Source organism: Zootermopsis nevadensis, unplaced genomic scaffold, assembly GCF_977971745.1.
Source record: "Zootermopsis nevadensis isolate Lab colony 2312 unplaced genomic scaffold, Znev_1.0 Znev_ptg000015l, whole genome shotgun sequence".
Lineage (NCBI taxonomy): Eukaryota > Metazoa > Arthropoda > Insecta > Blattodea > Termopsidae > Zootermopsis > Zootermopsis nevadensis.
The window spans coordinates 4304084-4327359 of record NW_028259147.1 but is presented as its reverse complement, the minus strand read 5'-3'; the positions used below and the strand labels follow the sequence as shown (position 1 = coordinate 4327359).

The following is a 23276-nucleotide window of genomic DNA, read 5'->3' as shown; positions in this document are numbered from 1 at the left end:
GGCTTTTCATTGTAGAGAAGATAAAGTTTAAAGTTGGAATTTCAGCTTCTCACGGCGATGAATATGGCGATAACTGCCTTTTGGGATGTAACATCTGTCATTTTCTGCAATTTTGCTCTGCGAAGCACCCCCAGAAGACAGTCATCTTAAAAAGAAAAGTTGTCACTGTGCCCTTAAGCATTACACGATGAAGATGTAGGGGACAGTAAAGTTGTAGCTTCGTTTTACCCCAGGTAAAGAGTCCCTTGTACCCATCGAATCCGACCCTAATCGTCCAGACCCGCTGCACTAACTGCACTATGAACCCAGTTACAGGATCTTCTTAGATTTTTTCACAGAACGTCCTGCTGTTGTGTTTGGGAGTTTCGAGTTCTGCTCTAGGCCCAGAGACCGGCTGTCCTGACTAGAGTGTGGGCTCATTTCTCTTAGGCGAATCCTGGGGTAATGCCTTGGAATATGTCTCAACCATGTCGTCGCATACCCTATCCAATTAATAATTCTCGGTCATCCTACCATTCGACGCAAAAGGCCTTTAACCTACGAAATTGGAGGAGCGTCGTTAAATATCGATTACATCGAAAGTAATGTTTTTCAGCGAGGAATGAAGTCCGGTTTGAGTTCCATATGACTAGAGGGTATTTTTGATCATTCCATCAAAATTGTACTCACTTGATAACATTAATGTAGGCACTGAGAGCCAAATGTGTTCGAAATCCGTTGAGAATTTTGGTCCTTGGAGAACGTAAGTGGTTCAGAACGCCTGATATCCTGACAGTTCTTCTTGCACTGCTACGTTGGGTAAGCCACGTCTGCTCCACCCCTTATGATTTTTGGTTAAGATAGGCATTGCATCTTGACTTCATACCTATTTTTCAGTTGATACGACGTCGTCATATAATACGAACTTGAACATGTGTGTGTGTGTTCTTCCGCCCTTGAAGTATGCGATGTCAGGCGAGATCCGTAATGGGGTTTATCTCTGACCAGCAGTTGGCTTAGTAAGGAAGTATAGTTGAATGTGCACAGGTTACAGGACATTTTTAATTATGTTTGAGTCTGGAAAGAATGAAGTCAGAAGACGAATTCTGCATTCGTGAAACGCCCAGTAGTGTCTTCTTTGCTGTCAAGGGATGATTGAAACACCCGGTATTGTTTGCTTTGCTGTCTAGGGATGATTGAAACACCCGGTATTGCATGTTTTGCTGTCAAGGCATGAGTGTTACACCCGGTATTGTTTGCTTTGCTGTCTAGGGATGATTGAAACACCCGGTATTGCATGTTTTGCTGTCAAGGTAGGATTGAAACACCCGGTATTATTTGCTTCGCACGTTAGGCTTCTACGGTAACCCAAATTGCTTTATTTCCGACAAGATAGTGAAGGAGGACGCTGGCGTTACCGTGCTGGTCACCGAGGGATGTTGGCCCCAATTGTCATACCCCACAGCACCGGCTGGCCGTCTAACCTGCTGTTTTATTTTGCGCCCGTTGTAATTACTGTGATCAGAAACGACCTTGTGGGCCAAATGTGTGCCACCAGAAGTGGGTCTGAATTGAACATAGGGCTTGCAAGTCTAAAAGTGCATCAACCTTTCTTCATCGTTGGCGCATCCCTATCTTATAATAGTAGAGGGCTTTATATGGGGGATCAGTCTAGGGAGTCGACGAACTGGCTGTGGACCACTTGGGCATCGGGGTCGGACACGTTGACATTGAACCAAATCCATTTTATTTTCATTTCACGTGTCTAATATGATTCATACTTTTTATGTGAACTGGATTGAACGGACTTAATGTAGTTTCGAAGGTTTTATGTTGACTGTAATGAACCTTCCACTTCCATACCACCAGGGAATCTTATTATAAGCTGAATAGTTGATTGCATGTCATAATTCTATAGCACTTTATCCATCGTCCATTTTCTTTTTTCAAAACTACGTGTTTTGAAATCTGGTTCTGCTTCTTCCGTCATCTTGTGACAAGTGGAAGAACGAAAGCTTGCTGTGCAGGGTCCACTGTTCGATTATGGTCTTGTTTCCTTCCTTGCAGATCATGTAACATTTGTGATGTACTGTGCATTATTATATTCGCTCTTAATTTAATTAGTGGAAAATGTTATTAGTGGTTCATTTTCACTATTGTACTTCCTATTACGTATAATTATGGCGTTTTTGTTATAGCTGTCTTATACCCTAGTTTGTAAGTTTGTTACTGCTGTATTTAGTTGCCTTTTGTAGCAGTGGATGTACAGAATTTCAGTTTTCTTCCATTCTTTCTCGCAATCGGATATTTATAAATGTGAGGCTTTATTTTTGTCGTTTATAGCACAAATGTTCTTTCTTACTCAAAGGTTGCGCGCAGAATAAAATGAACAAATAATGATAAATCTCGAAGCAAACTATTTTCTATTAAATTTTAATTTGATTTCCGCTTCAACATTTTCCGTTCTAAGGCAATTTGATTCTTTTTTACGAACCTAAACTCATCTACATAATATTTAAGAGTTCAGTCCGTACCTCAAAGAAAACAACCCTTCACCATTTAAAGATCTGCTGATTACTGCTGTTTAAACTGAGAATCGTACGAAATGCAGTCATTGAGTGTTGAAGCCGTAAGGGTAAGTCCAGGTTTTACTTGCAAGTTACTTGAAGTTCGATACATTTATTGATAGCAGACGGTAGATGCAGAATCTCATTTGGAAGCTGAACAGGAGGCAGGAGCAGAGAACTGTAAATGTCCCAGTGTCTGGTACGAAGGTGAGGTCAGTCGGCGGGCGCCAGTCCACCGGCTCCCGACCCGGTCAGCTCCAGGAAGCAATGGCGAACCTCTGCTGTCGTGACTATAAATCACACTTCTGTGGTATGCAGCAGCGGGGTGCTTATTACTGCTCCGAAGGATTATTTGTAGCCTGACACACGTGAAATTAGAATGATTCTACTACACTAACCCTCAGCACTTTTGGACTCTAGATTAAATGGTGTTAGTGCTGCTCTCACCTCGCGACTTCCCATGACCACCGTAATTAATATTAAACGTCGGATGCTGTAATATTGATGTCTACGGAGATACACACACAATCAAGCAGCTTGTGTCACTAAAATAGATAATTTATTTAGGGAATTTCACTTTATAAATGCCACAGGTGAATGTTATCAGTTCAGAATATTTCACACGGACGCCAAAATACGGAGATCTCTATTATCGTGATATTTGTAGCAAATTTCTCTAAAATATGTCATTTAGTGTCTTATTATATTGATGTTTGCAGTTGAAGTGAGGACAGGTATGTGCAAGTTAACAGCATTCACTGTGAGGTACGTCCCTTTTGCCTGGTTCTATGAGTGCGTCTCATAGGCTTGTACAAAACATAGTGGTAATATCTCACTAGCTCTTTGTTCGATTGGATCATGGGTTATTTAATGACTTTGTATCAACTTAAAGTGCTATTTTTCGTCAAAATACATAAGGTGGTATACTTCTGTGATGTTCTTAACCTGTCATATCTGTGATGGTTAGTTGCAGGAGACCATCAGAATAGGGATTAGACATCTTTTCCTGTTTTCGTTTTTAAAATTCTGTTGTAAACTTATTGGTGTGCCTTCAGAAATTGATTAATTATAACCATACATCGTTACAAAATTGCATTGTACCTAGATTCTTGAAAATCAGTACATTCAAACGTAAGGATTCGATAGCAAACACGCAGAACTGCCATGGGGCTTGTCTGCACGACCAGGAATATGCTTTCATCATAAAATAAAAACTGTGATGTTACGACCTGTATTGGAGATATATCCTCAATGCCAGGTATTTTTGTTCTCACCATTATGCAGGACTGACTAACGTTGTAATTGTTCGCTGTAATTGCTTCCGTGACGGCGGTGCAGACTGGCAGTTCTTCAGTCGCCAAGTGTCAAGGACTCTGGATTGTTGGCTGTCCCACACGTTTTCCGCGGGTCAGGGCTTCATTCCCAGCAGGGGAACAGAATTTTTCTGGGGTTCTTAACTTTCACGCAAACAGTCCCTGTATAAAGTTTATAACAAAATGCCCTCCTTTTGTTTGCATTCGTACATATAGTAACTTAACCATTGTCTTCTCTTGATGAAACACCACCGTTATCTTAAATTCAGAAACAGAGACGATAAGGATAATTGATTGTATTACTTAATTCTTAAACACCAGCGCTGTTGTTAACAGAAGTGATTGGTATTCCTCAGAGAATGAATAAATTAAAGTAAGGTTAAAAGTGCGATCGTATGTATTTACCCACTAACAAGTTCTAAATCTGTCAATACTCACAAAGTATGTGACTTGATTAACCTCAGTTTTCACGACTGTATTAAATAACGATGTGTTAACTGCATGAAATGACTTATTTAGAATTCACTACTATAAAAACCCAATAATATTGGGGGGTTTGATGAATTTATTATTATTATTTATTTACTGCAATTGGGATTGCACCCGGTGGCAGTGGTCCTTACACTACGCAATTACAACAAAATACATATAATATAAACAAGTACACTCCATAGAACACCCTACACACATAACTAGACATCCACCCCTACAAAAACATCCACACCTTACACGGACACACATCCATTAATTAATCACAATACTTTAGAGTAAAATATAAAGTCAGACCTCAGTACATGAAACTTTTATCCCAAAGAACTAAAGTCACTTCATCACTTCGAGACTAAGACACTTCACTTATCACCATATAATCCCCACTTAATACCCCTTTGCTTGTAACTACTTTCTAAAGGTGCTTAATTTACAGGGGAAAGACTCCAGCACGTCTGGATGTAATTGGTTCCAGCTTCTTATGGTCCTATTTACAAATGAATATTTGCCAACATCCGTTCTTTGTTTCCTAGTCCTAATTTTCCGAGTATGATCGTCCCTGCCCAGGTAGCATGGCTTTAGTAATCTATCCCCTATCGTTTTCCAAGCCCGCCCCCCGTGTATGCTTTGAAAAAGGCGCACATTCGGGCTATCAGTCTACGCTGTGCCAATTTTTCCCAACCAGATTCATTTGTGTAATTTGCAAATTTTTGCCGGGGGAAACATCCACTGGCGTCCAACGGAGAGCGTGTGCATGAAACAAAGTTTACACAATTAAAAATCCGTGAAAGTGTATGTCTGAATTCCACAAAGAATCTGTCAACGCTGATAAAGAGGTTGGTCCAGGAGTAAACTCGACACAGCGAAGCAGATGTCGAGGTCATCATGCCAGAATGGCGTATCAACAAAATCACTGATTTACAAGAGACCAAATTCTTACGCTTATTTGGTTCGACAAATGTGCGTCTCTGTGTATAACAGCAACAGAACTACTCCCTTCTGGCATGACGTACATCCACTAGAAAAAATATTTCCGATTATGCAAATGTATTAAGTCCTTCCGGCATGATGCCCTCGATATATTCTTTTCCGGTTGCGTGCTGCAGTGTCGACAGCTGGTACTACAAAAGGAAGAAGGAAGGGACGGGGCTTACAGGAATATAAATGGTGTCCAGCGAAGGGTTATCTCACCATGTATCGATATTCACTTGCACAAAGGGGCAAGATAAATGTCGACTGTCATAATTGCAAATAAACTGGTGAAGTCAGTATTATTGCTCAGTTTTGCTTCGCCTGTAAACGTGTTTGTTCCGCGTTCCAAGCTATCCTTGAAACCACAAACAGCTCCTCAGTGTCGTCTTTAAATCTAGGTTCGAAGTGAGTAGTTAACAGATATCTAACGAATAAAATGCGTATCTTAAGGTCTTCCACACCTTTTTCCTGGTTTTCATCGCACCGAGGGCCGGGTTGGTCATTCCGGACTAAATACACTAGCGTAGAAGAAACCTCCTGCCTCTACCGGGACTCCATCTCCTACAGACCGGTCCTTGGCTAGACACTTAGTTGGCCAAAGTGTTCCGAAGGTGTCAGTCTGGGTTTTAGCGCCTCGCAATGTGGTACAAGTTTATCAACGTTTCAGAGGTCCTTGCTGCCTCCATCAACAGGGTGATGAGTAACGTCAGTAAACTTCTACCACACTACACGGCGTTACAAGACAGAGGACAGCCATCTTCGGACTCACCTCCGTGAAAACCTCAAATCCTGCTTAGTATAATTTTAAGTTTGTTTCTACTAGCGTAGTATCACACGTCGATGTTGACGGAAAGAACCTCTCTTGTGTTGACTGTGCAGTTTATTGCAGCATTATCTTTGCAGATCGCTTTGAAAGTTATATATATATATAATGTTAGTAAATGTAATGTGAAAACATATTCACGGCGCCTGAGACTACATTCCTGCCAAACGCAGGCTCCTACAAGCCCCACCATAGCATCATTTGCATCCTTGCTACCACCAACAGCGCACGCGTCCAGTCGAGTGTGACGGACATTTTCTGTTTTTATGAGTTGGCGGATACTTTGAATGTAAAAAGCCAAACGTCGCGGTTGAGTGGTTACAATTCTTACTTCGTATTCTGGAGGTCCCGGTTTCAAATCTCGACATTGGGAGTGGCTATTCTCCCTGGCAGGGAAATGTCAGAATAGATGACCGCCAGGACTACATCTTTTTAAGTCCATTTATTTACAAATCATTTTATCATCCGACGCTATAGGCCTGTATCTTAATGACTGAAACCTGAAAGATAGATTGATGTAAAACCCGTTGGTGTGTTCGCGGCTGATACTGGTTCTCGGACACAATTTTGCTGCGAAAAAGAATCCCTGGCATCGTCAACATACTTTGGAATGTTGAAGGTTTAAGGGTACGGGCTCTCAATTTCAAGTTTTACGGGTGATCATCGCAGTAACAGAGAAACCGCTTGCAGTAACTCAGCTTTAAACGGTCAGTTAGAGTCGTTTCTAAGTATGGGTCAAGAAACTGACTGTAGTTCAAAGTGACACAGCAGAATGCGAATGTCTGGGACGAGAACTTAAAACACTAGAAAAATGGCCTTCAATTATGAAGCGAAAATGTAAAGTTGTAAACATATCCCATAAGGCCGAAAACTCCGTGAAAATATTGTCATGGCAATGGTTATAACAGCGCACACACCATAAATATTATCCCATAAGGTTGTTACACTGTCTTCGAGATTATGCTTAGTTAACGAAGCCTGGCTGGAGCTGGCTAACGCGTGAGGAACGTCTTAATGGGGGAGTGGGAGTGGACAACGGTGTTGTGGTTACACATGGAAAGATCAAAATCTGTGAAGGGAATAAAATAATGTCAGAGACCACAAGACTGCAGGAAACTTACGATGGGCTCTGTGAACTTAGTTGGAAGTGCTTGGCGGTGAGATTTTTTAAAGCGTTTTAAACTTGTGTTTTGTTTTAATGATCACAGAACGCTGACTTATATAACTTTACAGAAGGGTATTAATCAGACATTGATGATGAGCTCAATACGGCCGAAACACATTTGTGAGGAATATGAAGAATTGTAATTAAACAAGGCTAGCGGTTAGAAAGCTAGCCTTGTAATCTTGGGGTCTCGGGTTCGATTCCCGGCGGTGCCCGAATTTATAACTTGTGTTGGGCAAGGCCGTGGTCTAGGCAACACGGAGTTTTCCTCCGGGGGATTCCCCGGTTTCTCCGTGGCATCCCAACAATTACTCCATTCACACACAGAAGAAGGCAACGGCAAACCACTTCTGGATCATCTGCCAAGAACGTATATGAACAGGTCCCAGTCCGAGAAAAAGATGGAAGGATCCTGTTCATATGGACCTGTCGTCAGACAGAACACTAAATAAATAAATAAAATAATTGAAAGATAACAGAAGTTATTCGCAGATGAGGTCATCAAAGAAGTTTCTTATTCTAGTCGACCAGAAACGTCAACGCTCAAGTGACTGAGACTTGGCTCCTCACCGTCTAAAGAAGGACTACTCCATGTACTTAAAACTAGATATTTTGACACGAGCTTGCAAGATCTGTGTGTCCTGTGACGTCCTTGTTCAGCTTGTCAAATGTTTCTGCTTTGGAAATTGAAGGTGCTCACGAAACCCATGTGAACCTAAGTGCAGACAGGCCTGTATCAAAGTTCCCTCACTGCGGTTATTTGCTCGGTCTTGTGTGTAATTCGTTGAGTCTCTTACAGTCACGAGAGGGCAGAGGATTCTGACCTGAATTTGATGTGTTCTTAATTTCATCACGAATGTAATTTGTTTTTCATTGTCTTTGAAACAACAGCAGTATGTCCGGCCGGTCAGTGCTGTGCTACGCGCTGGAGGTCAATGGCACGGGAAGGGTATAAATAGAGCAAATCTTCGTAGTGACTGCTGGCTGCTTCAGGACCAGTTTTTCTGTTCAGTTGCATTGTGTTCGAAGCAAAACAACGTGGGGCTTGCCTTACACGTGTTTACTGTACTTCTTCATTCTTTTGTTTTAGAACAACCCCAAGTTGCGCTTCGTTCGATGAAAGTTTACAGGCCAATACATAATCTGTCGTCGGATTATCCGAATTAAATCCAGTGATATCGAGGTTATATTACGGTCGGAAATATGGATTGTGTGGAGCGTGTCCCACGTGTTCCATTACTCTTGATTTTACAAATCTTGGCGGAAAAAAAAACAAATTTCGAAGTACTTCCATTATGTAATTTTACTTTGTAACTCTGCGTGTTAAAATTTCGTCGAAGATATTTATGGGCATGATTTCTGTAACTGACCAGTCAGTGACGTTTGACGTGTTTCCACTGAAGAGTCTATTCTGCAGAAGTCGTATAAATCAGTGTGTTTCGCTGGAAGATGAATAACCTCGAGTGACCGCACGAAGTGCATCAAATTAACCCGTAATGTGGAGGTCGTTTTTCTTCATCCGTTTTCATGTTTCATCTCTGAAAGTACTGGACGAATTTCAGTCACCTTTGGAATTGCTGGGGATAAAAAGGGACACGTTCGACAATTTTGAGTTGTGTCCATATCCGTGCCGTATGACTGCTACTTTACATGAAGCTCAAATCAAAATGTATAGTTTAAAATAATAGAATCTCGTCATAAGAAATTGACAAATAACATTAAGTACAAAAGATATCCTAAATAATTTATGAATGTGAAATGTGGTACCTGTGGTTTGATTAGCTTTACAGTATTCAGTCTGTAATAAATTAGTCTCAAATTTCAATGACATTAAAATTTCCAAAGGGGGTGCCGTGAGCATTGGAGTATATATTTTCAGTTTTATCTTGTAGGTTGTGGAATTATGTGCATGTTTTTACGTACCGATACGTAATATTTATGATTGGAATTGCCTATGTAACATTGAAAATTAATTCGTAAGAATTTCAGATGTTATGGTGATAAACGAAACTGTGGAAAATTGATAGCTTAGCTTAGCTGATTTTGTATATGAAAAGGACATGACCTTAGAATATTTGGTAGGAAAGAGAGGGTTGAAAACTAAGACCAAAGAAAAGGGGTCAGAACAGAACATACTGAGAAGAAAACAAGTGAGGTCAAAAACTGAGACAAGTGGGGATAGAAGACGAAGCAAATTTGAAAGTGCTGCCTTGGGTTGGGCCCTTCTTGCAGTAAAGCATTTGTGTGAAACATTCTGGACAATGACACCCAGGTCGTTTCTACATATTCCCTGTCTTGAAAATTTGTCACTGGTCCGTCCATCGGTCATATTATTGTATCCGTAACGGTGTGGGCTCATTCTGGAGGTAGTCGGTTTGAATCCCGGTCAGGTTACCGTTTGTCTTGGACTGAAGCCTTCAATGTCTCTCGCGAGCGCTGGAAAAGCATCTTCAAGTAGGTCACCAAAGTTTCATTCCCAGTATTTTTAACTGCTGTTCGTTCGTGATCATTTTTCCATCTCGTTTGATGGCGTGTAACGTCTACAGAAGTAACTGTCATGCACGTATAGCAACCTCTGTCACCGTTTGAAGTGGACTGCGGGGATTGGCTTTGTGTGCAGGTCGCAGTTCTTCGGCGCCGTCGTGAACTCTGCCCAAGGAAAGTGTTCTTAGCTGGAACCTGTTTCCTGCTAAATATAGCCGCTTACACAGGAATGCACACTCGTGCTTCTGGATTTAACGGACATTTAGCGCTAACGGTCAAATATATTATTTCCTAGCAGAAGGAATGAGACTGCTGTTTGGTTAATTCTGTGTACAGGTGCCACCAAATTCCGAGCCAGCTGTGTATCAAATAGACGTGTATTACTAAAGTATTGGAAAATGTCTGTTTAAATTCAGAGGTAAATAATTTATTTCGTACTTTTGTATCCTTCCTTTCTGCCGTATTCCTTTACCTATCTCTTTCAACTTGGAAGAACAATTACAAAAATGTCAACAATGCTGCATAGTACATTATTTCACTCATGTTGCAAGTACGAGGTGCGATCGGAAAGTTTCAAGACTGCGCGTATAAAAACCCGTACACTTATCTCAGGTATTAAATTCATCCATCACCCTCGAAGTAGTTCCCCTGGGAGTAAACACAACGATCCCAGCGCCGCTGCCAAGCCTGGAAGCATCCCTGGAAATCTTTCTTTGTCAGCCTGTCAAGCACCATCTGCGATTCTGCCTGAATCTCTTCTATCGTCTCAAATCTCCTTCCCTTTAGCTGAATTTTTTTTTTATTATTTATTATTGACTGCAAATGGGTTTATACCCGGTGGCAGTGTCCTACAATAACATACAAAACAATGAGACAGAACAGAACAATGAGATACATCAACACAATGAGACAGAACAAAACAATAAACAAAAGGACACAACAAAAACAATAAGACACAATAAACAATGAGATACATCAACACAGAGACAGAACAAAACAATAAACAAAAGGACACAACAAAAACAATATGACACCCAAACAATGGGATACATCAACACAATGAGACACAACAAAACAATAAACAAAGGACACAACAAAAACAATAAGACACAATAAACAATGAGATACATCAACACAGAGACAGAACAAAACAATAAACAAAAGGACACAACAAAAACAATATGACACACAAACAATGGGATACATCAACACTATGAGACACAACAAAACAATAAACAAAGGACACAACAAAAACCATAAGACACAACATACAATGAGATACATCAACACAGAGACAGAACAAAACAATAAAAAAGGACACAACAAAAACAACACATCCCACTCAAAATCAACCAACTCATAAATTACAAAACCATCCAACCTCAAGTACTTAACTTAAAAAAAAGAACTTAATACCACCTAGACATAAGACAATAACTGTAATGTATTACAAACGTCATGAACTGATGCACTCACACAACAATACAATGAGACACAACAATACAACATACCACACTCAAAATAAAACATCTGACACAATAAAAAAACACACATCCACTAATTAATCACAATACTTAAGAGTGGAATATAAAGTCCGCTCTCAGTACATGAAAATTTTATCCCAAAGAACTACAGCCCTTCATCACTTGGAGACTAAGACACTTCACTTCACTTATCACCATTTATTCCCAACTTAATAACCCTTAGCTTGTAACTACTTTTCTGACCCTCTTTCTAAAGGTGCCTAATTTACAGGGGAAAGACTCTAGCACGCCTGGAGGTAATTGGTTCCAGCTTCTTATGGTCCTATTTACAAAGGAATATTTGCCTACATCCGTTCTTTGTTTCCTAGTCCTAATTTTCCGAGTATGATCGTCCCTGCCCAGGTAGCATGGCTTTAATAATCTATCCTCTATCATTTTCCAAGCCCGGCCCCCCGTGTATGCTTTGAAAAGGGCGCACATTCGGGCTATCAATCTACGCTGTGCCAATGTTTCCCAACCAGATTCGTTCGTGAAATTAGCAAATTTAGCCGCTCTCTTCTGCACCCGATTTAGTGCTCTTACCTGTCCTTCCCTGTAAGGGTCCCAACACACAGCTCCATATTCAAGTATCGGTCTCACTAGCGACGTATAAGCTAAACGTTTCGTATTGTTATTTCCCTTTTTTAGTATACGCATTACGAAATGGAGAGCCTTCCATGCTTTAATTAGTGTATAATTCACATGATCTGCCCAGCTCAGATCACTGCGAATAAGTATTCCTAAGTACTTAAAGCTATTTGCCTCTGGAATTAATTGATCCCCAAAAAAGTAACTCAGCTTATCCTTCACCCTAGCTCTATTGAAGCTGACTGCTTTACTTTTACCTGGATTTATCTTCATTTCATTTTCTACCGCCCATTCCCATAATCTATTCATATCTGTCTGTAACTTATCAATGTCACTACTATCCATTATTTTCCTGTATACTATACAATCATCAGCGAAAAGCCGTATATTTGAATCAATGTTTTTCCAAATATCATTAACATAAGCTAGGAATAGCAAGGGACCTAATACGCTCCCTTGCGGCACCCCTGACGTTACCCTGACTTCATGAGATAGCTGTCCTTCCACTCTTACTCTTTGCGAACGTCCTAAGAGAAATTCCTTTACCCATAACACTACCCTCAAGTCCACACCGGTTGCAGCAATTTTTTTTTCATCTTTGGGAAGAGGAAGAAGTCACACGGAGCTAAATCCGGCGAATAAGGAGGGTGCGGGATGACGGCCATGGTGTTTGAGGCCAAAAACTGCCGAACTTTGAGGGCGGTGTGCGCTGGCGCGTTGTCGTAGTGCAGCAGCCAGTTGTGGTTGCGCCACTTTGACGGCCGCTTCCGTCCTTTAGAATCAGCTGACAGGTCCCATAGCCTATCCCAACAATGTCGCACAAGTCGTTGATGGTACGACGTCGATCTTCGTGAATGGCCTGCCGAATCTTCGTAACATTTTCGGGCGTTGTGCTCGAAGATGGTCGTCCAGAACGCTCGTCATCATCGACAGAGGTTCGGCCATTTTTAAAACGTGAATGCCACACAAAAGTTTGTGCACGACCCATTGCGGACTCCCCAAATGCTTGTTTTAGCATTTCATAGGTTCCCGTAGCCGTTTTGGCGAGTCTTTGGCAAGAGATTCAGGCAGAATCGCAGATGGTGCTTGACAGGCTGACAAAGAAAGATTTCCAGGGATGCTTCCAGGCTTGGCAGCGGCGCTGGGATCGTTGTGTTCACTCCCAGGGGAACTACTTCGAGGGTGATGGATGAATTTAATACCTGAGATAAGTGTACGGGTTTTTATACGCGCAGTCTGGAAACCTTCCGATCGCACCTCGTACAGTACTTGTAACTGTTGCTAATGGTAGCAGCATATGTAAAAGAATAACATTTCGTAATCTAATGCCGTTACTGAGAACTTTTATGACTACGAACGAAAGCAAACATCAAAATGTGTTGTACATGATACAGAAATACGTAGGGACAGGGTTTCTTGAGCCGTTGATTCTCAGCTGGTTAAGAAATTCACTGTTGTGGTGCCCGAAGGTCTGTCGTGTTCACAGATGATATTAAGATGGATATTAAGATAGGGTGGGAGTATGTGGACTGGATTGAACTGACTCGTGTAGGGTCCAGTGGCGTGGTTATGTGAGCTTTGTGGTGAACCTTTCGGTACCGTCAAAGTGGTGAATTCTCTTGTAATGGGCAGGCACTTAAGGAAGATTCTGCGACACGGAGTTAGATAACATAATGTGAGGAACAGAAACAGATGCTGTTACGTCCTGATCCTTGTGGCACTCGAACTCTGGTACAGACTGTAGTTGAGGGCTGTCGTGTTGAAAGAATGTCGCTCCACTGTACTTTGGAGTTCGCCTGTAAACAACCAGTATCGTTGTCGCTGTCGCAGATTGCATCCTGTCTCTTCGCACTCACTAAAAATACCGCATGGCCAGGTTTCGATTCCCGACAGAAAATTATTAATGTATTTCACTGACATGTCCAGATCATATCTGCAGCTCCTCAGCTAATTAGCAGTGGGACCGGAGTTTAGATCGAGGACACAAGAAACTCATACAGAAATTTTATAAGAAAGTTTTGAAAGCGGACACACTGAAGACCGAGAAACATGGGAGGATAACATTAAGCTGGATCTTTGTAGTATTAGTTGTGAGGATGGGAGTAGGAACTGGATTAGGATCGTTTCCATTGTCGGTCTCTGGTGTTAGGGATGTTGAGCCTTACGGTTTCACAACCAGAATTGGTTTAATCGCAAGTTGCTCCCTCACAATGAGAGGCCACATAACATGCATTTGTTGCTGAGGTGTCTGGACACGGTTCCCTGCCTGCAGGTTCGTTCTCTTTACATCGACCTGTACTTCTTCTGACGGATTACCTCGATGGTCTGTCTATCCGGAGCCGAAGTGATGCAAGTCCGCCCCGGGCCTGGTCCACACACACACACAGCAGCACTGGCGCCAATCCAGTTACAAATGGAATGCGCTGTTTTTCATCACCGCTCTGAACCATCGTGGTGCAGAACGTTCCTTGAGAAGTCGATATTTATTCAGTCGGTTCAGAAACCCCATGCATTTGATTCTCTGTGAACGTTTGTGGAAACATGTCCAATGTGTGATATTTCGGGAGCCGGCTTTACTCTCGTCTTCATGTGGTTGGTTCTCACTATTCTGACACTTTTTTTCGTGTTCTTAGTGGCAGAGGTTGGGATTGAACCCAGTTCCTTTCGAATATTAGGCGAACACAATAATTATTATACCACTGGGGTGACCCAGAAAACACTCCTCTTGCCTGCCTGTCGCTAGTTGATTTTATAATCGACCCAAATGACTGCGGTTAAGAATAAGATTAATATTTTAAGTGTTTTTGGTCACCGTATAGAAAGGGCGTGTGTATCCTGCCGGATGACGCGTCCGTGACCGGAAGTTGGAAGCCCCCAACTCAGCCAACACGTCGATGTCAAGCTCGGGTATGCTATCGTGACTGTGGCGATAACGCATTCAAATAGGCCACGACTACTTCCTTACACATCTTAACCGTTGGTACGCTGCCTTCAGTTGGCTACAAAGCGAGGTTAGATGGAAAGGAAAATTATCAAAATGAAAAAGAATAATAAAAAAAGGGGGAGACGAAAAATAAGACAGTAACGGGGAAGGAAATAAAATATAGATGAGAAAAGGAAGATACATAGGCAGGAGAGAAAATTATAAAAACACTAATAAAGAAATAAAATAATATACTGTCCCATTAAATCAGCGTCGTTGAATTAAGGCTAGGAAAGAGTATTCTGCGTCGATGTAAGCTGAGTCCGATCTTGAAAAGTCAGCAGTTCTGTCATTTCCTAGTATTTGTGATGTTCCGTGAAGCCGACCTTACCAGCAGGAAGGAAATGCCAATCTTTCCTGTGGCATGCCAATTAAGAAACTATAGATACTAATATTTTCTGGGAATATTATTTTCATCCAAGAAAATATTAGTTATCCTGTAATATCTGGCCATGTGTTTGGCACTCACACACACACATAAATGTACATCATATATTCTTGCCTGTAGGTTTTTCGCGGCTGGAATTCAATTATTGTTATGTCTTCGTCTTAAAAAAGTTAAATATTGAGAGCTGATGAAACATATTTGTTTTTACATCATCATTGCATACACTGCCATCTCGTGAGAGAAGTATGAACCCAGTGTGTTTGAATTTCTTACTGGCGTATGAATACAGGACGTCTGTTGAAAACAGAATCTGATTAACATTTTAATGATGACGTGACTAACTACGTCACATGCCTTCGTAAAATATGCAGCGTTTTAGTCCCTGTCGTGTCTCTGTTTTCCCCAGTCCCTCTAGCTGCACCCGACTGGGGCAGTGCTTGAATGCTTTGCCCACCTCATTCTAGAACCTGTTTGTTCCCTCGTCGCTGTGCTTCTGGTCATTAGCCTTCACATGGCCAGTAGCAGAGTGCCACCAACTGCCTGCCACTAGGAGATCCGTGGCCTGCCATATAAGCATATGGTCTGTCAAGTTGTGTAATCTTGTTTCTCCTGCAGTTGATACGTCGTCATTAAATGACCCACATGTGAATGAACAGTGAACTGGAATAGCTTTGTCTATAGAGGCTAGATGATTTGGTTCCCGGCAGGAGCTCTAACGAGAACCAGAACGCTCTTTCCCCGGAACAAAAGCGGTCGGAGCTTATCTCTCATCTCGATATAAAGTCGAGGTCAAGAATGTGTGTAACTTAAGCACAGAAAGAACATTACTCAAAACACTGAATGCAATTTTTCTTAAGGATTGTCTTTCTACTGTGTCTGAAGATCTTCACCAAAATAATTAGCTTTTTGACCTTTCCTTGAGCCAGTTCACTCCAGCTTACAGTCGATAAATTTCCCTCGATCCATTTTTATCGTCTCATCTCCTTCTCAGTCTTCCAATTTATCCAACAGATTTTCCCTGTGAAGAAATTCCTCGTTCTGTGAATGTCTCAATTCCCCTAATCATTGCACGTCTGTGCAGTTCCCGTTGGCCGCAGTAGGGATAGCAGTGTCGGATCAGAAGGTCCCCGGTTCGTTGCCCGTTGATTGCAGCTTCAGCCCGGCGGCAAAGGGCCTCCTGCAGCGGCTGCTGGAGCCGGACCCGCAGTCGCGCCTGCGCAGTCTACTCGCCCTACAAGGCATCGCCTTCTTCAAGGACTTCAGCTTTGCCGACGCCCGAGCGAAAAAGGTACGGCCTCAGCTCCCAGGGTTGTCCACATCCATTTTAATATTATTCTCCCATCTCCTGCCATATTCCAAGCAGCTGCATTTCCCTCAGCTAATATTTTGTACGTATTTATTGTTCTCACATACCCAGTTCATCGTGCCTTCCTTGAATTCACCGTCTGAGCATCATTACTTGACTGAACAGGATCTCGGTTCGACTCTCAGCCAGGCTGTTCTCTTTCCTTGGCTCTGCAGTCTCAAATGGACTTAATTTTGCAAGCCCTGATGGGAGATTGGAAATTTAATTTGAATTTACACACTATAATCTACTAAATATACAAATTTACTGTACCTTAAGAAAAAATGGGTTTTTAGTATGGGTCTTCTCAGTGTGAAGCCAGAGTTTATCCGTCTCAAATATGAGATGTCGGTGTTCTAAAAAATAATTGGTTTGTCTTCTGGGTAGTAATGCCATTTAGACTTGTAGGGAGAAGGAAAGGTTTCAGAGGAACATCCTGTCTCTGTCTTTAGCCCAGTGACATCTTTACCGCCATGAGGACCTCAAACCTCTTACGAAAAATTGCTGTCAAGATCACGAACCCTACAGGCATGAAATGTATGAGCATTTTGATGAAAGGACTATGAAGTAGCAGACATTTTGTGTAAGAATATTTCATAATTCTTAAAAATTAAATTTATGTAACTTTGATATCACTTTGTCTGCGGAAGGAAACATCTGAATGGATAAGGTACCTTTCTTCCAAACTATAATTTTTATGGACCAATGTGTATTTGTCCAAAATTAGATGATTGTAATTATGATGTTCTCTTCTTTACAGTTTTCCCCGCGTCGCATTCGTGAGTCGTACTTTCCGAATGGGCCTCGGTTCTCTGTAACTTCAGGCAATACAGCAGTGACATTTTCAGACTTTGACTGCGATGTCGTGGAACAAACTTCCCTCCCAAACGACAAAACCTTGAACCACGCAGTTCAACAAAATTCACTTAAGTAGTTGCTGTTATGACAGTATCAAGCTATAAAACTGCAGACCAAAGAACAAGTCTTAGTATGTATTATGAAGGACCACACAGAAATATTACGATATTTTACTCAAATAAATTATTAGCCGGTGTAGCTCAGTCAGTATAGTGACTAGCTACGGGCTGGACGACCGGGGTTCGATCCCCGACCGGGGCAGAGGATTTTTCCTCTAGCCTCTGCGTCCAGACCGGCTCTGGGGCCCACCCAGCCTCCTCTACAATGGGTACCGGGGTCCTTTCCCGGGGGTAAAGCTGGCCGGGGCGTGATGCTGACCACTCACCCCCATCTAGTGTCGAGGTCAAAGAAGAGAGGAGCTATACCTCCACTCACCCCAAGCACGTAGTCTGACAAACTTTACTTTACTTAAATAAATCATTTTGTAACGTGGGGATAAATATGTAGACCATTGCATCCTCGGTTTGAATTAATTTATAATGAAGGGGCAATTCCAGGTGCATTATGGAATTGGACATTCGCATGGGATCGTGGATAAATTATTTCATGTCGTGTGATGTTTATGGAAATTGTCGCAGAGCAGTCTTTATTCCAGTCTAAGATACTTCAGCATGGAGACTGTGTTCATAGAATTATATGAATCTGATAATGATGTTACAACTGTAGCTGATGAGAAGACTGACGTAATAATTGAGATTTATTATCGTAGCATTTTCAGGTTCTTGCATCTCAGATATAATATCCGTCATGTTGGAATTGCTGAAGGTGGGTGTTTAAAAGAATGTAACAGTCAGTAGTTTTACCTCCATATCGAGTGACTTGAAAAGTGGCCACTTCATTAAAAAGGCATTATAATGACACTTATTGATTTTTTTTTTAACCAGTCTAAAGAGCGTAGCTTTTTGTTTAGGAAGAAAAGAGATAGTTTGCAGTGACACAAAGAGTGGGACAATACTTGAGAGTTTTTTGGGGGGCAAAGCATAAGAGCTTTAGATTGTGAAAAAGTAATGTTGAATTCCACGTGTGAAACTCGCCAGCTTTGCTGCACCTTCATAGTTTCCTTATTTTTAGTAACGCTAAAGTAGTGTTGTTATTTTTGTGTTATGAAGAACGGTACTGGCGTGACATTCCATTGTGTACTACTGCCCCACAAAAAAGTAATTCCATCAGAAACTTTCTTTACCTTTACCATTTGTTAAACGCTGGTACATACACACGTTTTAAGCACCTTTCACGCACGTGTTCGTCACTCGACCGTTCATTTCGTTGCTTTATGAATGACGCAAGATTATTAGTGTAAAGTACAATGCTCAAACTTTCTTGTGTCCATTTATTTACCAAAGAAAAAATTACATATATATATTCTCATTTTTAGACATGTCCTCACAGTAGTACTTGACATTATTATTTGTAATGTGGAGGAGTTTTTAACCATGATTAAAGTTATATTCATTCTTAAGATGATGGTTTTCTGGGTTGTAACATTGTGCGGACTTGTAGGTAGATACCGGCGCTTCAGAGGAACATACTGCATCCATCTTTGGAGTTGATGCAATATGTTCTCTGAATATTGGTATCAACCCACAAGCTCACATGGCGTTACTATCCAGAAGACCAAGACATCTTCATCACCGTAAGAATCTCAAATGGTATTCGCTGGATACCTGGTAAAATGACAAATTGTATGAATACCAAGTATTAATATGTATATTTTTTATTTATGAGGACAGATGTGTTTATTGAAGTATTAAATTTGTGTTTTATTACAGCTAATTCTCATACAGAAATGTTTCTATTAACTTATGAGGTACATATTTGAAATAAACACATCAACCAACATCCCAACTCCTTGGTAGTGAATCTTCCTCGTCTACCACAGAACCCTAAATGTCATCCTTATCTTTGATTTGTCTCAATAGAAATAACTCAATATTGCTCATTAATATGAATAAATTAAGTAAAGTTGATTTTATTAATTATTAAAGTAATGAGCATTATTGCATTGTACCCGCACCTTGTCGCGGTGGTGGGGCTTGAGTACGTCAGTGACCCCCAAGAGCTACTAGTAGGGCCTCCCTCGGGGGAGAGGTCAGACTAAGACAGGTACCCTGGTCCTCCAGGTTGGGGGTTAGTCGCAAGGCTAACAACCTTGCACCGTAAAAACGAAGATGTTTCGAAACCTCGATCATAGCCTCGACAGACGGACATAACGGAGGACCGAATGGAAGAGGAGAATTGAGGAGGCCATGGACCGAATACAGACCAGAGGGCCATAGAAGAAGAAGAATCAAAATAAATTGCAGACATTCCGTAAGGAAGATGGAAGGATGAAGTGGAGACAGACACTGAGAATCAAAGAAAGAAATTGAGTGAAGAGTGCATATTGAAGCACGACATTTTGAGCAAATATCCAAATTTGTCTACTTCACAATGTGGTTCAATGAGAGGACTGTGACAATAGGTTGTGTAAAGTATGACCTATTTTGGACACACTGACAATAAATTCAAGTCTAATAATCTGATTTTATTAAACAATCAGATATGTCTATGTAAAACCAAAAAGATATTTGTTGAGAGTAGGGTGGCTTGCAAGGGTAGCTTCATGATTTTTGGAATTTCAAATTTACAGTGGCAAATCAGTCAAAATGTCCTTCACATCTACTTGCAAAAGGCTGCCAACCATGTCAAGACAATTATTACAGCAGTGTATGTTCCAGTGAAATTCTTCTTCTTCTTCTTCTATGGCTCTCTGGTCCGTATTCGGTCCATGGCCTCCTCAATTCTCCTCTTAAATTCGGTCCTCCGTTAGGTCTGTCCGTCCGAGGCTTTGATCGAGGTTTTGAAACATCTTCCATTTTACGGTGTAAGGTTGTTAGCCTTGCGACCAACCCCCAACCAATCAGTCTATCAAATCAAGTAACCTGATGAAAATTATACATCTTAAATATAGTAAGGAGAATCAGGAATGACAAAATTAGTTTGACATTACATTTCCTCGTATTTTTAATGTTACAATACTTGTGGTACAAGAAAGAAATAGATAACTCTTTCAGAGCCATCTGACAAGACATTCTCTTGTAGCAAACACAGAATTCAGCAACAACATTAATATCACAGCACAGTTTCTAATTAACTTAAGCAATCTTATAACGTTTTCACATCGACTTATACCCATAATCATTCTGGTAACAAAGTTTTTTTTATACTGACCCGGCCATAAAAGAAATGCATCATTTGGCAATAAAAATATACAAGGATTTGTTTTAATGAAATAATGGAAAAAAATGCTAGACAAAACAGACAATGACCACGCGAAGTAATTCGGAAGATATGTATCAGCTTTATATACTGAACAGGTGGTAGAGATTTGAACTTTGGGTTGGAAGGTATAAATGTCCCTCTGACTTGGCACAAAGTTTGAAGTTAATCTTCTCTCACTTGAGATCAACCTGAACACACCTCAGAGTGCTCATCCCATGCCGACACCTGCGGGACAAAAGTAAAACAAGGGATTAGATATGTAAGATTTGAGGTTTTCACAGCAGTGAGTATGAAGATTTCTGTCTTCTGGGTTGTTGCGCTGTGTAGTCTGGTAGATGTTAACCAACGTTTCATTCATCGCCCTGATGACGGAGGCAGTATGACCTCTGAAACGTTGGTCAACATTGACCAGACTACGCAGCGCAACAACCCAGAAGACAGAAATCTTCAAGGGATTAGATAGTCTCCGATTGTTTAATAATTGGTTCAGTATCAAAATTATCAGGTCAGTGTAACATCATTGTGGTTCTAGTTTCTGATTTCAGAAGCTTCACTCTTGTTCTCAGATGTGTATGGACCATGTCTGAGTTTGTCAACCTTTTGTCATTGGAGCACTGTGCAATATTTATTAAATTTTGTGTGTCGTCATTTCCTTCCCTTACAACTTTTGAATCGGTTGGCAGATCTTAACAGAAGTTGATATAAACATAACGCTAATAAGCGTACACCAACTTTATATATTTTAATTTTTTACCAGTAATAATATCAAAACAGTGGCTGTGCAACAGGGTTAATACACAAAATTCAGTACAGAAACAGTCTACAAATTTTACACAAAAGATTTTTCATATAATACAAAAACAGACAAAGTAATAGTGCGATGTGCGACAAATTTAATACGCTGGGACTCTGTATTATTAGAAATTATGCGCAGGATTGGACCACTAAATTATACGGCCTTTACTTTATAGTGTCTGCTAGTATAGATTACTAGGCATCGCAGCCATTTTATTTTATGTGCCACTCCGTTTGAACATTTCACCAGTTCCGATCAAACTTATGGGCGCACTACGCCAACAGATCTTTAGGGCATTCGACATACTGATAGCGTACAGTTATGTTCTTAATTGCTTTTAAAGTAGGGATAATAATTGCATAGATGTCAATTATTTATGAACTTTGCTGCATCTATTTGCAAATTACCAGTCTTAATATGCAGAAGACACTGAATACATATCTTTATGGGGTTACATGATAATATTTATTTTCAAATGGCAGTATTTTTCTTGTAAAAAAATATCTGGTACTGTGTTAAATTTAAAATGCTACTAACATAGACTACCATAAATACATTTCTTTAAAAAATATATCTGAAAATGTTCAGCAGGGTGATGTAGTGTTAGAGATATATTACATGTAAGATTTGAGGTTTTCACAGCGGCGAGTATGAGATTTCTGTCTTCTGGGTTGTTGCGCTGTGTAGTCTGGTCGATGTTAACCAACGTTTCAGAGGTCATTCATTCATCGCCCTGATGACGGAGGCAGTATGACCTCTGAAACGTTGGTTAACATCGACCAGACTACACAGCGCAACAACCCAGAAGACAGAAATCTTCATATATATTACAGTTTGAGAGACTCCCACTTTTTCTGCAAGATGCATCTGGTAACAAAACATCTGCTTCAGTCTTCATTTTATTGTCAACAGCACTGAATTACATTTCTTGGAATTTCAATTAGACTATACAATGTGCCAGTTCCCTTAAACTTTGTAAATAGCAACATATTACTTCATGCCTCTTACTCTTGAAGAAATTCTCTAAATTGAAGAGGTCATCCTAGTTTAGAATTAGATCAGAATACAGAGGAAACTAGTGACCATATACCATTAGTCCTACATTATCAAATGAATGGATAAACATGAAAATTTCTTGGAAAAACAATGATAAACTATAATATATCTTAAGGAAATATATTATGCCGATGTGCTTTGGAGTAACACGACTCAGGATAAGATCTGCTGGCACATTTTATGTTAGTCATATAGAATCTTCAGATTGTAGTACAAGTGAGTTAATAATCATTAGCTCTTGATGTCTTATCACCGAGCAGTTTCACAAGGGACAATGCCCACCTGACAGTCACGGCTGCAGTACCACTGGTTTCCGCATCCGGCGCACACAAACTGAGCAGCTCTCTGGTGGCAGCCCTGACATTCTGGCACATCTTCAGCTGCCATCTCTGTGCCCTGATCATCCTCGTTCTCTCCTCGACTTCTCCCGCCATCGCCATCTCCGGCGGACTCGTCGATCACCAAACGGTCAGCACTATCCTCTTGTTCTTCCTCCTGAAATGTTAATGGCAAGAAATGAAGTTCTCACAAGACGATATACAGCCAGTCATGGTGTTCATGTAGTCCACTTCTGGAGAATTTACAAGCCCGTGGCATTATTTTCCGTATTAGTCGTAACTGAGTAG

At 40.9% G+C, this 23276-nt stretch overlaps 2 protein-coding genes across 5 annotated transcripts in view; one reads left to right on the top strand and one right to left on the bottom strand.

Annotated features, from left to right (window-relative positions):
* The window catches only part of LOC110834644 (serine/threonine-protein kinase S6KL-like), a 218756-nt gene that overhangs the window by 37142 nt on the left and 158338 nt on the right, over positions 1 to 23276 (top strand). The window contains exons 9-11 of one of the 4 annotated variants that reach the window (XM_022074043.2): positions 16356 to 16562; positions 17072 to 17202; positions 17380 to 17491. The exons of 2 other annotated variants lie outside the window; for them this stretch is intronic. In XM_022074043.2, the coding sequence (XP_021929735.1) occupies positions 16356 to 16562; positions 17072 to 17185 (321 nt within the window). In that variant the 3' untranslated portion in view covers positions 17186 to 17202; positions 17380 to 17491. Of the gene's footprint in view, positions 1 to 16355; positions 16563 to 17071; positions 17203 to 17379; positions 19383 to 23276 lie in introns of those variants that run through there. One more of the 4 variants, XM_022074033.2, reaches the window with a different exon arrangement.
* LOC110834626 (uncharacterized) overlaps positions 20523 to 23276 on the bottom strand; it is a 106057-nt gene continuing 103303 nt past the window's right edge. Inside the window, exons 5-6 of the mRNA XM_022074009.2 lie at positions 22933 to 23145; positions 20523 to 21023 (exon numbers count right to left, since the gene is read on the bottom strand). Of these exons, the coding sequence (XP_021929701.2) occupies positions 20982 to 21023; positions 22933 to 23145 (255 nt within the window). The 3' untranslated portion in view covers positions 20523 to 20981. The remainder of the gene's footprint in view (positions 21024 to 22932; positions 23146 to 23276) is intronic.